General features: G+C 33.0%; 1 protein-coding gene across 22 annotated transcripts in view; it reads right to left on the bottom strand.

Annotated features, from left to right (window-relative positions):
- GTF2I (general transcription factor IIi) overlaps window positions 1-15,330 on the bottom strand; it is a 114,891-nt gene that overhangs the window by 45,720 nt on the left and 53,841 nt on the right. For 5 of the 22 annotated variants that reach the window (XM_045204543.3, XM_045204540.3, XM_045204556.3 and 2 more), the window contains 4 exons: window positions 10,036-10,095; window positions 7,946-8,002; window positions 6,001-6,063; window positions 3,438-3,758 (listed from right to left, as the gene is read on the bottom strand). In XM_045204543.3, the coding sequence (XP_045060478.1) occupies window positions 3,438-3,758; window positions 6,001-6,063; window positions 7,946-8,002; window positions 10,036-10,095 (501 nt within the window). The remainder of the gene's footprint in view (window positions 1-3,437; window positions 3,759-6,000; window positions 6,064-7,945; window positions 8,003-10,035; window positions 10,096-15,330) is intronic. The other 17 variants (XM_045204544.3, XM_071222305.1, XM_045204548.3 and 14 more) reach the window with 11 other exon arrangements.

Raw genomic sequence — 15,330 nt, forward strand, 5'->3', positions numbered from 1 at the left:
AAAGGTAAAATGAAATATACTAGTTTTATCTATAAATATTATCAAAGCATTTTAATTGTTTAATATTGATATTTCTTCCCAAACATTAAACAATGACATTTAAAACAAAAGTATTTTCCCTATAGGCTAATTGCCTAAAATATTTATAGATCATCATTTAAACTGGTTAATTAAATTACATAAAATGAAAAAGAAAATATAGCTGTAGGATGATAATGAAGAACTGCAATTATTATATTAATCTCAATTATAATCTACACTCTTTGAAACTGAGGCCAAGGTGAAAGGCTAAGAGTGCTGTTCTTTAGTGTCACGACCTCACTTCTTCGGTCTAACCTATTTTAGAACACAAAGGGTTTAACGGTATAAATACACTTATAAAAGAAACCTCATTGATAGTAAATAGAAAAAAGGCAAATCTGGGAGAGTATTTTCTAATAAGACAACAAATGATTTAAAATCTTTAACAAAGATTATAAAAAATTAAAAAGTGTTATCACATTTCTAAAGGGACAGATAATGAATTTCAGTCTATTGTATGTGAACAAATGCAGAGATTAATTATGTGTGATAAAATATCATACCACATATTACATTAGAAGAGTAACCCACTTAAATCATATAAAACATGAAACTAAATCATAATAGCTATGAACTTAGTCACACCTTACATTTTTTTCTCCACTCTGCTGGGGGAAAAAAAAAAAAACAAGACCCTGTAATTGGTATTAAGAAAGGATGAGAAATGTTTTTATTGACTGCAAAATCAAAATTACTTCTCTGTAGCAGAGAATATAAAGAAAACTCCAAGACTCTACCTCTAATAACTGGGTCCAGGAAATAGCACCATTTCTAAATATCATGGTGTTTCAACTTTATAAACAACCACTTTTGTGTAAAAAGACAGGTATTTCAGGGTGCTTCAAAATTAAGCCCAAACTACTCACAGCATCAAAACTAAAAGCTTAAAAAAACAAGTTTCAAAATATTTTTAACATCTAAAACCTGTTAATCAGAAATGAGTTATTCTACCAGTACCGGTAGTGGTTCCATGCCTCAAAAGATGGCAGCAACAGTCCCCAACTCAAAATTCGTATTTAGAAAAAAAATCTGTTTTTCTTTTAGCATTACCTTTACAAATACAGTTAGAGATAATACAGATTCAGAGTTAAAATGTTACTATAATCTCATTTGTAAATACATAAATAGAATATGAAGCTTTTTCTGATACTTTTATTTTCATAACCAAATTGGTAATGTTTTGTCATACAAACTGATACCCATTCAAAGTAAGTAAAAAACAAGTCAAAATCAACCAGGCACTGTATCCCTTTTGAAATTACTCAAAATCATTAATTACTCTTCACATTCAAATTAATAATTGGCATTTTTCACCCGTGGATCCAGGTCGTAACTCCACTAACACAATCTTTAAATCCTAACCTACACGATTAGCTCTGACTGGTGTAGCTCAGAGGGTCGGGTGTTGTCCTGCAAACGGAAAGGCCACTGGTGGATTCCCAGTCAGCACATGTTCCTGGGTTGTGGGCCAGGGCGTGTGATTGATGTTTCTCTCTCACGTCTGTTTCACTCCCTCTCTTTCTCCCTCCCTTCCCCTCTCTAAAAATGAATAAGTAAGATCTTTAAAAATAAAAAGTACAATAATTAAACAATGACAAACAGCAAAGCACATCAGCTCTATCTGCAGAACACACCCAGAATCCAACCCCTTATGTCCACTTCTACCACCCTGTTCTAAAGCACCATGTTATCTGCCCTAGATCATTGTAACAGCCTCCTAAGTTGGATTTCTTGCTTCCACTATGCTCTGCTCTCAGACTTCTGCAACACAGCAGCCCTGTTTCTCCAAAGTGAAGGACAGAACCTGTTGCTCCTTTGTTCAGCACCCTACAGAGAACCTTGCCTACCTCACTCACTCCTACACCCTTGGTGTCTAGTGCAGTCCTTCTCCAGTACATACAACCTGCTTGGCATTTGCAGAATGACTAAATGAACGTCTGAACAGTGTAAGCCTTAATCATATGCAGCAGCCAAATATTTACCAACGTCCTAAGCACGAATTTCACAAAAAAGGATACCATCAGAGGACAACACGTAATCCAACTACTGAAGTGCTAAAATAGTGCGATCCAAATTGTAGTCCACGTACTACTGTATGAGGTAATGTGAACTGGCTACATGTAGAACTGCATTCTTTTGTTGAAATATTTATGCATATTTTAAAATGTATAAGAGAAAGAAAGAAATTTTTAAATTTCCAAGATAGTTTTACTTTGGAAGATCCAAAATTAATTTTTAAATGAATCTGCTTAAAATCAAGTTAAAGAAAAAACTAAGTAATGAATAGGGTAAGGCTGGGCTACAGGAGAACGAACATGTGTGAATGGCTCAGCTTTGGGAAACAATGCCCTAAAAGAGAACTGCATGCTTAGTGAACCGCTTTGAAAGCAAACAACTTCCCATACTAGCTTGTTTCATGACAGCTAGATCTCAAACAAGGTTGGGCTAAGAGGTTCTCAGCATACATCAAAGATAAGCACATGTCAAAGATGGGAGAGCAATTTGATTTTACTTAAAAACACAGTCATGGTGCTTATGAAATTAAGGCTGGCACAGTTGTATAATTCTAAGGGCTACTTCTCAAACCTAAGTCACACAACTTACAAAGGTGTACCACTGGTGTAAGCATAGGTGGATCACCACTAATGGAAGAGCACACCACCGGCAATGGGTAAGGAACGTTATCCTGCAGAGATAATGCTTCTGCATTAATGCCAGTTAGCCCCCTTAGAACGCCACATTAATTTCAAATAAATGTATCAAAGTGTGGAAAACCTGACAAACTTAGACAACCAAGTTCTTTTTTTAATCTTTTCTATAAACATTTAGGAAATGCAGAAAGACACAACAGGAGAAAATAAAAGTCATCCACAGGCATGCAGGGTTATCTTCATTTATCTTCTTCTTCCAGTATTTTTCTGAACAAAATTAACATCATTCTCTACATATACCTTTCCTTTCAAACTTGCCTTGTTCATGAAAGGCAGGAATTCCTCCCCTGACCCCAACTAAACATATGACAACAGGGACCTTTTTCTGGATCATTTACATTAAACAAACCAAAAAAATCACAATTTCAGTTCCTGTATATTTTTTCTATTATGAAGATATACCAAAAGTTAATTTCTGAACTATATTTAATGAGTTTCTACCATTCTGCAATCTTTCCAGAAAAAATAGTATTTATCAAACAAATGTACAAGTTCTCATTTGACCTTCCTTGTTAATATCACAGACTTAAACTTTACCCTCCTTAATGTACTGATAAAAATCCGTCTAAGTACTTTATACACAGCAAAACCATTTAGGCGTCTCTGAGAAATCATCAATGTTTTTTTCTTGTGCAATCCTTTTACCTTCTTCTTGTATCATCTTGGTCGAAAGAGAGATCCCAGTTTGACGCTTCTCCAAATTCCAAGTCTTGACCTCCTCCTCCACCTCCAGCCACTTTGGAGGTTTCCCTCGCATTGCCTTCTTCTGTCTTGGCATCTGAAGAAGCTTTTCTTCCTGCTGCCTCCACAATCTGATGACACTCTCTGTGGGAGGAGGTCCAAAGTGTCTCTCGGCAGCTCTGTTGCCATGCTTTTTAGCATATTTAATAACTTTTAGCTTAAAGCTTGCAGTGTACGAAAACCGTTTCGACATTTTCCAAGGGATTTTCCCATAATTTCTCCCGCCTAAAGTGTATGAAGAGAAATGTCGTGCTGTTCACCAGATGGTAATAAAGTCCGCGTCACCTATCGCATCAAGTGGGTAACAATCGGCACCATCTATCTTACTCTGAGGATAACAATATGTTGCTCTTCGTTTCATTTCGTTGGATCGTTGGCCAAAACTGCTTTCGTTGTAAGTTCGCCATAAGTTCAGCAAAACCAATTATCATATTCCAGGGTATTGTTTTGCATAAGGATATTGTTATGCTTTCTAGAGTTACACTTTTAACGCATAAGCATAAATAAAAGAATTAAAAGCATTTATATGATACGGAATTAGTACTACCTATGTATAATGCGCATCCCTTATTTCCCCCTAAAATTTGGGTAAAAAATACGCATTATACATGGCTAATATGGCAGCAATTTAATTAAGGTTGATATATAGTTTGTTCACATACATATGTGCCATAGAGAAATCTACTCTGTAAAGTAATTACTTACACAGACCTGGTATTTCACTGGTACTGTGAACATAAAGCCATCTAAATAGCAAAACTCTCCTACTTGTTGACAAGTTTGGATGATAAAGCTTTTTGTAGTATGTTTTAGTTAAAAAAAATAAGATTTATCACACTCCTTCCAAAGACTTAAAATTGAAAAGATTGACACATTTCAGGTTCATGAGTCATTTATTTTGTGACTATCATTAACATCTCTTTAAAAGTCTTATACTACAAAAGCATGTGTTTCCTTTCCAGACAATTTTAATACAGCTGTTATCTGCTCTAAGGTATGATAAAAAAATAACTTGGTTATTTTCCTATTTAAACCTTTGTCTTAATAAATTTTAATATAATCTCTTTTCCCTATCTGTATAGAAAAGACAAAGTTTTCAGTATTTATAATGTTTATAAACTCTTAAGATTTCCTTTTCTGATAATTAATGAGGTTTATAAATTAAAAAATTAAATTATTTAATGCTAAACTATAAATAATCCAAAATTGCTTTTAGGTTAGCAAAATTATATGAATGATAAAAGAAATATATATGTTATTTTGAGACATGAAGGATGAGAAGAATCTCATGTTAGGTGAAAGCTACCAATCAATATATTTATAGTTTTTTAGAAACAATGAAGACATACATTTTGAGTAGTTAGTTGTTAAGTAGCCAAATACTATAAATAACCAAGTAACACCAGGAGAAGATATGTTATTAGAGAGAGAGAGAAAGAAGATAATCCAAGAAAAGCTATGCAGCAGTTAAAAAAAAAAAAAAAATGATGAAGTACCAAGATGTACTATGGGTTATGGGAGGGGAAAAAACCCTATGGGAAATGTGATATATGTGTATTTTAAATGTTCATTATAATGTTGTATGTGCTGAAAGCATGTATTTTATAAAACTAACTACATATACATGTATATTTATCAAATTACTTTTAGATGTATACACAATAAAGTGAGAACTGGGACTTTAGAGCAGGGCAGATGTAAACACAACATAATGTAATTTGTTGTTTTGTTTCACTATTTTTCCTTAGGAAAGAATTACTTTGAGGGTCAAAACTTTATAGGGGAGTAGTGTGTAAAAGGACAATGTAAAAGGAAAAAAATATGTACTTAAATATTAAATATGAATGATACTGTTAACAGTTATATTAGCTGAATTTTTAAATAATTCAGGATAAACTGGCTCATCTGCATTCATGCATTATCTTTGAAGAAGGAAAAACTAGGTTTAAAGCAACTTTGGCTACAAAGATTAGTTTAGAATATATTTGTAGCTACTGATTCAAAAACAGGTTATATGTTAGCCTCTAAAAGTATTTTAGGAGAAAACTCCCTTTAAAAATTGACTAACCTATCAACACTTTCTTCTCCACTTTCTTCAGGTAGATAACAGGGGTTACTGATACTACTTAGATCTAGCTATCACAACCCAGTAACAGATCACAGAATCTGCTTTCATGTGCCTCCAGTCTGGTCATAGTTTTCATTTTTTATTCTCAATTCCCAATGAAAGGGTATAGCCTGGTCCCTGCTCATTTTCACAGCTTACTTTTGGTGTCTAAAACTCCCAAAGCGCTGGGCGCACTGCTGGGAAGCGGGCTGCTTTGGTCAGACATACACATATATGCTTCAATTCTTATCACAAGTTTCCTTTAAGAATGAATGAAATGCATACTTAGAAATGTGAATGTGACAAGTGTTTTTATGACCAGAAGTAAACTTTTGGAATCAAGGCTTTTCAATAACTAACCTTCAATAGTCACCTCAACTTCAGGGTCCTCACTTGTTTCTGAAGGGACATGTTGAGTAGAATCTTGAAAAAAATAAAATTCTAAAATGACATTCATTATAAAGCACTTTCTATGTTCCAACATTTTATTGATCTGATACTCCAAAAGCAGCCTACTATAAAGTTTTACTGGCATTTTATTTCATCTCATATTTACTAAAATATCTGGCCCCTTTAATTAGAAATAGGGATAAAAAAACAAAAAGCAGAAAATTTCTGGAAAACTATTAGATAATACCAAGTTACCTGCATTGATGGACTCAAAAAACTTGTATTTTTAGAGGAGTAAGATTACCAAAGTCACAGTTATTTTCCTAGTATAACTAGAAAATGCTAAAATGAAAATAAAGGCTTTATTGTTTTCTTTCCTGTTTACTATTTCTCCTCTGCTTTCAGAAATCCTAGGAGTGATTTAGTTGTTAAATCAAACCACAGTTTTTTGCAGTGGGGACCTTTATAAGACAATGACTATAAAAATGCATATAGGACTACATCCCCTAACTATATATGCAAGATTCTTTTAAAAATTAAATATTTCATTAATATATGTGTTACTGCACCAAACAAATATATGTACATCAGAATGTTAGTGCTAGAAGCTAGAAAGTATCTTCGTCAACTCTCTTTGATTTTGCAAAGGTTGAGAGATTAATTGATTTGCCAAAGATTGTTTATTGGTTAGTAAAGGAGTGAAGACCAGAACCCAGGTTTGATTCAACTCTATTAACACTGCGATAAAACAACAAAAATCTCCTCAAAAATAAAGTATGTGAAAGCCTAGTATCTAATTATTGTAAGCTGGGAAGTCATTCATAGTGCCTAATGAAACCTGTCCCATGTATATTATATATAGGTATTTCGTTCTCAATACCACCCATTCAAAGTAGATTTTGTTACAGAGAAAATATTTAGTTATATCCACACAGAAAAAAAATTTCATGTATACTATTTTCTAAAAAAAAATCTCAAAAAATCTAAAATATTTTTTCAAATGAGCACCTTACTATTTCTGCAAGAAATATATTCCAGTTAGAAACCTTATTTATAAAATTCAATTTGGAAAGATTAAGAACTCCCTCCACTCAGAAAGGGTAAAAGATCAAAGTAATGATTTTTAAAAATAAAAACAGCAAATATACGGAGTATAAAGTTACAGAACAGACTTCATTTTTATCCTAGAAAAATAAGGTGTAACACGACCAGTCTATGAGAGATGTAATTCTAAAACAAGATTTAGTTACCTTACCAGTCATTTTCCTTGGGAACAATCTATAAAAACTTTTTTGAAACTATATAAACCACTTAGAAATAGGAAAGCCATTCTATATCCTAACAGTTTAACTCAAGATTCCAATAACTTAAAAAGCTGTACCACAGTTAAATATTCATTCAATCCTGAAAGTAAAGGAAGATGGCTGATAAACAGAAAATGTGGTTCACGGGGTAGTTGTGGGTATAAAATAAGCACAGAGGAAAACCTTCTTTTATTAATCTTATGTAGAATATAGTATCCTACCTTTAAAATTGACACCGTTAAACAGTATGTTTAAAACTGAAATAGGAACCGAGTCAGTAATAATAATAATTCTAAAATCTGAAGCCTTTCTTTCTTTAAAAAAATGTTAATATGGCACAAGATGACCAGGAAAGAAAGGGGCAGCATTTTGCATCAGGAAGAGTTTTACTTACCACTCAAGTTTCCGTCCCCATATGCTTTATTATTCAGTATAGTAAAAGAGGCATATTACATCTTAGGACTAAAAAAAAAAACCTGTTGGCTAAGAAGGCATACCAAAACAATCATCTTTTTATTTCCAAATAAGGTGTCTTAAGGATAGTATTCTCTATAACATAGAATGCAAACATAACACAAATACAGCAAAATAAAAGTCCCTTTATTTCTAACCTTCTGCTGGTACTTCCATTTCTGCTCCTTCATTGCCCTCTGAAGAATGGTGGCTTCCTAAAAAGAAAATAAACCACATATAATAAACCAATAAAAACCTACAGTGAGAGAAAAGAAACTAGGTAACAATGCAAACCATTTAAAATATATAATACAACATACACAAACTGATTCTTTAACTCAGTAGTTATTTCAAACAATGTGCTCTAATTCAGAAAACATTTAACACTTCTATTTGAAAACTCAAAAACTTACTTTAAAATGTAAAACATATAGTGTAAACCTAAGTAGGTTTGGGGATTTACTGTTAGTCACTGTAACTATACAATATAATTACTCATAGATGTTAGAATTTGAGAAATAGAACAATTATGTTTCAATGTACCATGCTCATCTGCCAATGACTCACACATAAAAAACACAAATCACAGTAAATTCTTTCTTTGCTCATAGGCTCTGTTAAAGTCTAGATAAACAAGTTCAGGTTTTGCTGTGACATGTTTCCTGCTTTCCGTTTTTACTATGGTGGAAGCTATGGAAACTCAATCCCCATTATTTATTCAAAGTTGAACTTAAAGGAAATTCGTAAGTTAAAATTTAAGATACTACCTTTAGTCTCAAAAGCATTTTAATTCAGGTAATATAATCTGCCTGCTTCTAAAAACTGGAACATAAAGCAATGTATCAGGTTAGGCAGTCACAAGGTAAACAGGCTCATCCTACTAGCGCAGAAGCTTTACTCATAAATAGGAAAATAGTCAACTAAAACATTAGAGAGCCACTTAGAATTAAGTACCCAAACTGCCCCAAAGTATTCATCCTCTGTCCTTAAATATCCGAGCTGCTAACATGGAAAGGGTTGAAAATCCCTGCCTTTATGTATAAATATATTACCTATGAGTAAAAAATAAATCCCATGGGGCAAAGGGAAAAAAAAAATCAAGTTCATTTTGTCATCCATTGACAACTAATTTCAGAAACTATAGTAAACATACAACACTGAGACACAGGTTTTAAATATATTTTACCTTGATTTTTAAAAAGCATTGATCAGTTTCAAAAACTGTCATTCAGTGTTCAGTGTTTTGTAATTTGAAATGCCATACTAAGGTCAAATATTTTGGTTTTCGATATCTAGCTTTATAGTACCATAATCATCTTGGGAATCTTTTCCACTTCATACTATGAAAACTCACCTGAGCTCAAAACACTAGGCAAATCTATAAATCTAGATCAATGAATTATTCTTGAACTTTTTCCAATATATTTTCTCAACGCAGAGACCCTTCCTTCTTTTTTAAAACTTCAACATTTGGATTTACGAAGCATTAGGTTCTTTGACTCTAATGTCGAAGAAAACAAAGATGTGAGTGAGGTCAAAGGAATGGGAGGTAATGGAGAAGAGACCAGTACTTAAAAAAGTAAAGATTGGGTAAAGAATACCAACACTTAAGGTGGTTGTTCTACCCTCACAATTATTACAAGAGTGCATGTAAACAATGATTCTTTGTGTCCTTGTTGTTCTTTCAAAATCTGAAATAAGCAATTACATTTACATCAAAAAAGTAAAGCTAAAAATACATCTTATGTGCTCAAAGCCAGGACAGACAGAAGCAAAAGCCATCACAAAGAGCCTATGATCATCAAGTTAGGGAACACTACAAAAATTCTCAAAAAAGTATTCAATTAATGAACTTAGGGATTTACAAGTGCTCAATCTTTCAAAAAGCTAAGTATCAACATGTCCTTACCGATATTTACATTACTAACTATACAATAAAAACCTTACTTCTGACTATTCTGATATAAGGTATTTATAAATGTGTACTTTACCTTAAATATGAAAGTGTGTCATGTACCCATTTCGAGATTCATTACTAGATTCACAAAAGGGAAAATTGGTTTTGAAAAATTGTTGCTTGTGAAGTTCATTTATGTTTTTCAAAAAATAAAAAGGCCAATACATTTTTCCTTTTCCATTTAGAAAAGTAATAATACGAATATAAATACTAAAACACAGTCCATCCAATATAAAGAAACACTGAATAAAAACAGTATGTGGGAAAATGGAAGTGAAAAGTTATATATACCTTGCAAAGACTTCGAAAGGGGAAGTTTGTCATCAACATCATCAGTTTCAGAAGGGCCTGCTTTGGAATACAAAGATAATACTTCAAAAGCAATCCCAAAAATATATTTTGGGTCACTTTAGTAAAGAAATTTGGGTGAAAGATATGGAATACTACAGCCTTTTCCTGAACAAAACAGGGCAAAATTAAAAAAAAAGAAGACTGACAAAATGAGTGGTGCCAATTTACAGTCTCAGTGAATGAAAAAATAGAGCTCAGATAAATTCATATATAGACAGTCAGAAGAATTTTTGAAAATGACTAGACATGAAGTGAATGGGAATGATATGTCTAAAATGGTGAATATTGGTTTTTTAAAACAACAGTTAAAAGGTTCATAACAGCAAACTGTAACTTTTACATCGAACAGATTATAAGTGCAGGATTATTTTACAAGGTGTATTTGTTCCTTCCTTGACAAATATTTGCTTAATCTTTTGTCGTACTGAAGAAAAATGCAGAATCAAGTTGTTATACTTTTCTTAGGATTTCTAAAGTCATGTAATTATGCTACCAGTAAGCTTGAATCTCCTTTGAAATAGAAACATGACAAACTAACAGTTAATTCAGAATCCCCCTTTTCTGCAGATTAATAAGCACTTTTTAATAATTTAACATGGTTCTTTCCAATTATTAACATATAAAGTATTTGGGGTTAATTAAACCTTCACCAAGTGCTATACAGATTATGATAACACATTTGCATGTTATTATTCCAGCACTCTAGTAATGAAACATTTAAAACAGAAAGAAAAGTGTTTTCAATGGCTACTGAACATGAAACATCTTGCATGAATATGAAATACAAACTATCTCTGACTATTTATTTGGAAAATACCCTAAGACTCTTTGGTTTGCTAACGCATGAGGAATTTCACAGAGGCACAAAACCACACATTATAAGCAAAGGACACATCACACAGGAACACAACTTTATAGAAAATACAAAAAACTGTATTTGGAATCATAACTAAGAGCAAGGCACTGAATGGAAGAGCCCTGAATTTAAATGCCAGATTCACGGCTTCCTAGTCATGTGATCCTGGGTAAAGACATACAGAAAAAAATTAATTACAAGATACCTAAGGGTAGCAACTGACTTCTAAATGTTGCTTCAACTGCTTTTTCACAAGTTTAAGTATGTGGTATTTTCAATATTGTTCTATTCTAAATTCTTTTTTATGAGGTCCTTGTTATGTCAAAGTGTATTTCTTAGGGTTCCATTATACAGGATTTCTATTTTAAATAACCTGTTTATTACTAAGTTATAAATTACATTACGTTCAGGGAATTTTTAAAAGCTATCTGTGAACAACTATAAAGTCAATTTTTGTAAAAGATCCATGATTTGTAATACATGTATTTGCTAGGTATCGAGTTCTGGATATACTGTAGAGTTCAAATACTCTATCATTTATAAGTACTCAATGACTATGGATTTGTAAACACATCACAATAATGTCAATTATTTTGAGACTACATTGTTAGGTATATAAAATTAATGACTGCTTTATCAACTTAGTAACTTATTACTATATATATTATGTAATCTTACTATTTATACCTAACTTTTCCTTTTTTGGCCTCAAATTAATATTGCTAAATTTTAATTTCTTCTAGCATACTGTCACAGATCATTAAAATTTCAAATTATCTATGATGTTTGATTTTAGCTACATGTTTTAACAGCACACATTTGGATTTTATTCACATTTGACCCTCAGATTCCAAACGCTAGTCATGTCACTGTGAAAACCAAATGTTACCAACACTCACATCCGAGTCCCACTATCTTACAGGGAGACTGACCTGTACGCAGAAACACGTACAAGCCCATTTGGGGATACCAACGTTTTGGAAGAAAACACAAATGTGCTTATGTAGAAGAATGAACAAATGATCGCAAAGTAACTACCATAATGATAGTATTAAATCTACACGTGACAAAATACATACATCGTGAAAACTTATACCGAATGACACACAATAACACATACAAATACATACATATGATACCATTCATGTCAAGCTTAAAAGCTGAGAAAATACTATACATAAAATACACGTGCAGAGATACACACACAGACACTTCTGTGGGATTATATACAAAGTAAAAGTATAAAAGCCTTATCAGGAAGGACAACCTTCATTTTGATAAAACGGTTAACTCAAGAGGAACAGGGAAAAGTGGTAATCTGGGAGAGCTCAAAGAGGGCCGTCAATTACATATGTAACACGCATGCCATGTGGGAGATGAGGACAACAAAAGATTTTCAGTAAACCTGGGCAGATGTACAATGTTTGTAGATTTTAAACATTTCATTTTAAAAAGCATTTTAGAAATATAATTCAACAATGCAAAAAATGAAGTACACCCCAATATATCTCACAAATTCTGTTTTACAAAAGAAGACTGAAACAAAAGAGAACCTGCTGAAGGATTCTAATCATATGAAATACAAAAACAGACAAAACTGATCTAGGTTGTTACAAGTCGGGACAAGGGTTGGTTGCCAGGAAAGTTGCCCAAAAGGAGCAGCTCGGACGAGACTGACAGAACAGACCTTCAGAATGCATGAAGCACAAGTGACGGAAATGAAAGGAGAAACAGACAAACCCACACAGGCAACTGGACATTTCTACACTCCGGCAATTTACAGAACAAGTGGACAGAAATATCAGAAAGGATAGAGCAGGTTTGTACCACTTTATCAATCAACCTTAACAAAGTTAAATGAAATTACACAAAGAATGTTCTCTAAGCACAATAAAAATAAACTGGAAATCATTAACAGAAAGATATCTGAAAAGTCCACAAGTTTTAATTTAGAGAAATTAAAACTACATACTTCTACATAAACCACAGGACAAAGAGGAAACCACAAGACAAATTGGAAAATATTTTGAATTGAATGAAAATGCACATCAAAGTTTATGAGGTATTGCTAAACTAACGCTTAAGGGGGGGGGGGCGGAGTGTATGGCATTAAATGCTTGTCCTGGAAAAGATCTCAAATCAATGATTTAAGCTTCTATCTTAAGAAACAAAATTAAAGCAAGCAGAAAAAAAGGAAACATTAAGAGCAAAAACTGCAAAATAAAAGTTGGATCACTGAGGAAAAATATTTTTCGAGAAAACTACAGAGATGGACCAGTGGTTCTGTTTTGGGAATGATACTGTTCCCCAGGGAACATGGCAATGTCTGGACACATCTTTTAATTCCAGTAACTCGGAAGTTGCTACTGATACCCACCTAGTGGTTAGAGGTCACTGAGTTCACTGAACATCGTAAGACACATAGCATACAACAAATATCAGTAACAATTAACTGTTTGATCTAAATATCTACATTGTCAAGCTTGATACTCCTGAGTTAGACCAACCAAGAAAAAAATGAAAGGCACAAATTACAAAATTGAAAATGAGGGATCAGGATAAACCCTTACAAACATTATAATAAAAAAAGCTTAAAGATAAAATACATGAATTCCTTAAAAGAAGATACAATGTGCCACCAAACCAATCAAGAATATGTAAACTGAATAGTCCTGTAACTATAAAAAGAAACTTAAAAGTTAACCAAGTATGGGTCTGGCCAGTGTGGCTCAGCTGGTTGGAGTGTCGTCTTGTGGACCAAAAGGTCACAGGTTCAATTCCAGGTGAGGGCACATACACAAGTTGTGGGTTGGATCAGGGTACACACGAAGGCTGCTGATTGATACTGCGGTCTCTCTTGCTTCCTCCTCTCTCTCTGCCCCTCCCTCAATCCCTCTTTCTCTAAAAGCAATTTAAAAAATGTCCTCAGGTGAGGATGAAACATAAAAATAAATAAATATTAACCAAGTAGGGTTTATCCCAGGAATACCTGGCTGATTCAACATTTGAAAATTAATGTCAATTACCATTTGAATATTCTAAACAAGAAAAACTATGTAATCACCTCAATAGCTGCAATAAAAACCTTTCACAAGCACCCAATCACCATAAAAACTCTTCACAAACCAACACAAAAACATATACCCACAGCTATCATACCGAAAGATTTTCTTCTAAAACTGTGAACAAGGTAGGATTACCCGCTCTCACTATTCCAATTCAACATAACACTAGATGATCCCAGCCAGCACAACTACCACAAGGGGAAAAAAAAGAAAAATAACAACAATGTCTATTTAGAAAAGCCAAAAGATTTTACCAAAGAGTTGCTAGAATAAGAGAATTTTAACTAGGTCACAAGATACAAGGTCAGAATGTAAAAATCCATTGTAGTTAGCAATAAATAATTGGAAGCTGAAATGTAAAAGAACAGTACCACTTATTAACACCAAAAAACTATTTATATATAAATCTTACAAATATGTACAAGATCTCTATACTGAAAACAATGCACTGATGAAAGGAATCAAGGAGGAGCTAAATACATAAGATAGATATGCCACGCTCAAGAATTACAGGGTTCCATATTAGGATATTTAACCCAAGTAACTCCATAGATTCAGCATAGCTGTCATTAAAATCCCCAAAGGATTTTTTAACCAATCAACAAACTGACTTTTCAAATTCATATGAAACGGTAAGAAGCTAAAATAGGCAAAATAATTTTGAAAAAGAACAATTCTGAAGGACTCTTACAATATGATTTCAAGACAATGTAGTTTTGGCAAAAGGACAGACACAGAGATCAATGTAACAGAATATATTCAAGAAACTGACAGAGATGTAACAGTAATACAATGGAAAAAGAACAGCCTTTCAACAGAGGATGCTGGGAAAACTGGATACTCATTATCTTGCACTCTGTACAAAACCTAGGTCTAAACTGATCACAGTCCTACGTGTAAAACTATAAAAATTTTTATGAAATAGAAGAAAAATCTCTATGATATTGGGTCAGACTAAGATTTCTTAGCTATGATACTTTAGCACAATCCATACAAGGGAAAAAAAAAACCCTAAGTATGCAAATCACACCGCATAGGACTTTTACTCAGAATACACAAGGAACTGTCAAAATTCAATTATTAAGAAAAATATCCAAACTTCATGGACTGTATCTCTCGCTTTCTAGGTTAAAAAAGAAAACAAAAAAACTAGTTGTCTAGCTCCCACCTTCTTCAACTGCATTTAAGATATTATCATTTCAGACAATCTTTCCCCTCTCATAATACCTGATTTCCAACTCTTATTATTCAGGCATCATCTTAAAATCACATTCCCAATTTCAAAAGGGGACCAGAAAAAAAAAAGCTTCTATA

This window comes from Desmodus rotundus, chromosome 1 (assembly GCF_022682495.2).
Source record: "Desmodus rotundus isolate HL8 chromosome 1, HLdesRot8A.1, whole genome shotgun sequence".
NCBI classification, from domain to species: domain Eukaryota; kingdom Metazoa; phylum Chordata; class Mammalia; order Chiroptera; family Phyllostomidae; genus Desmodus; species Desmodus rotundus.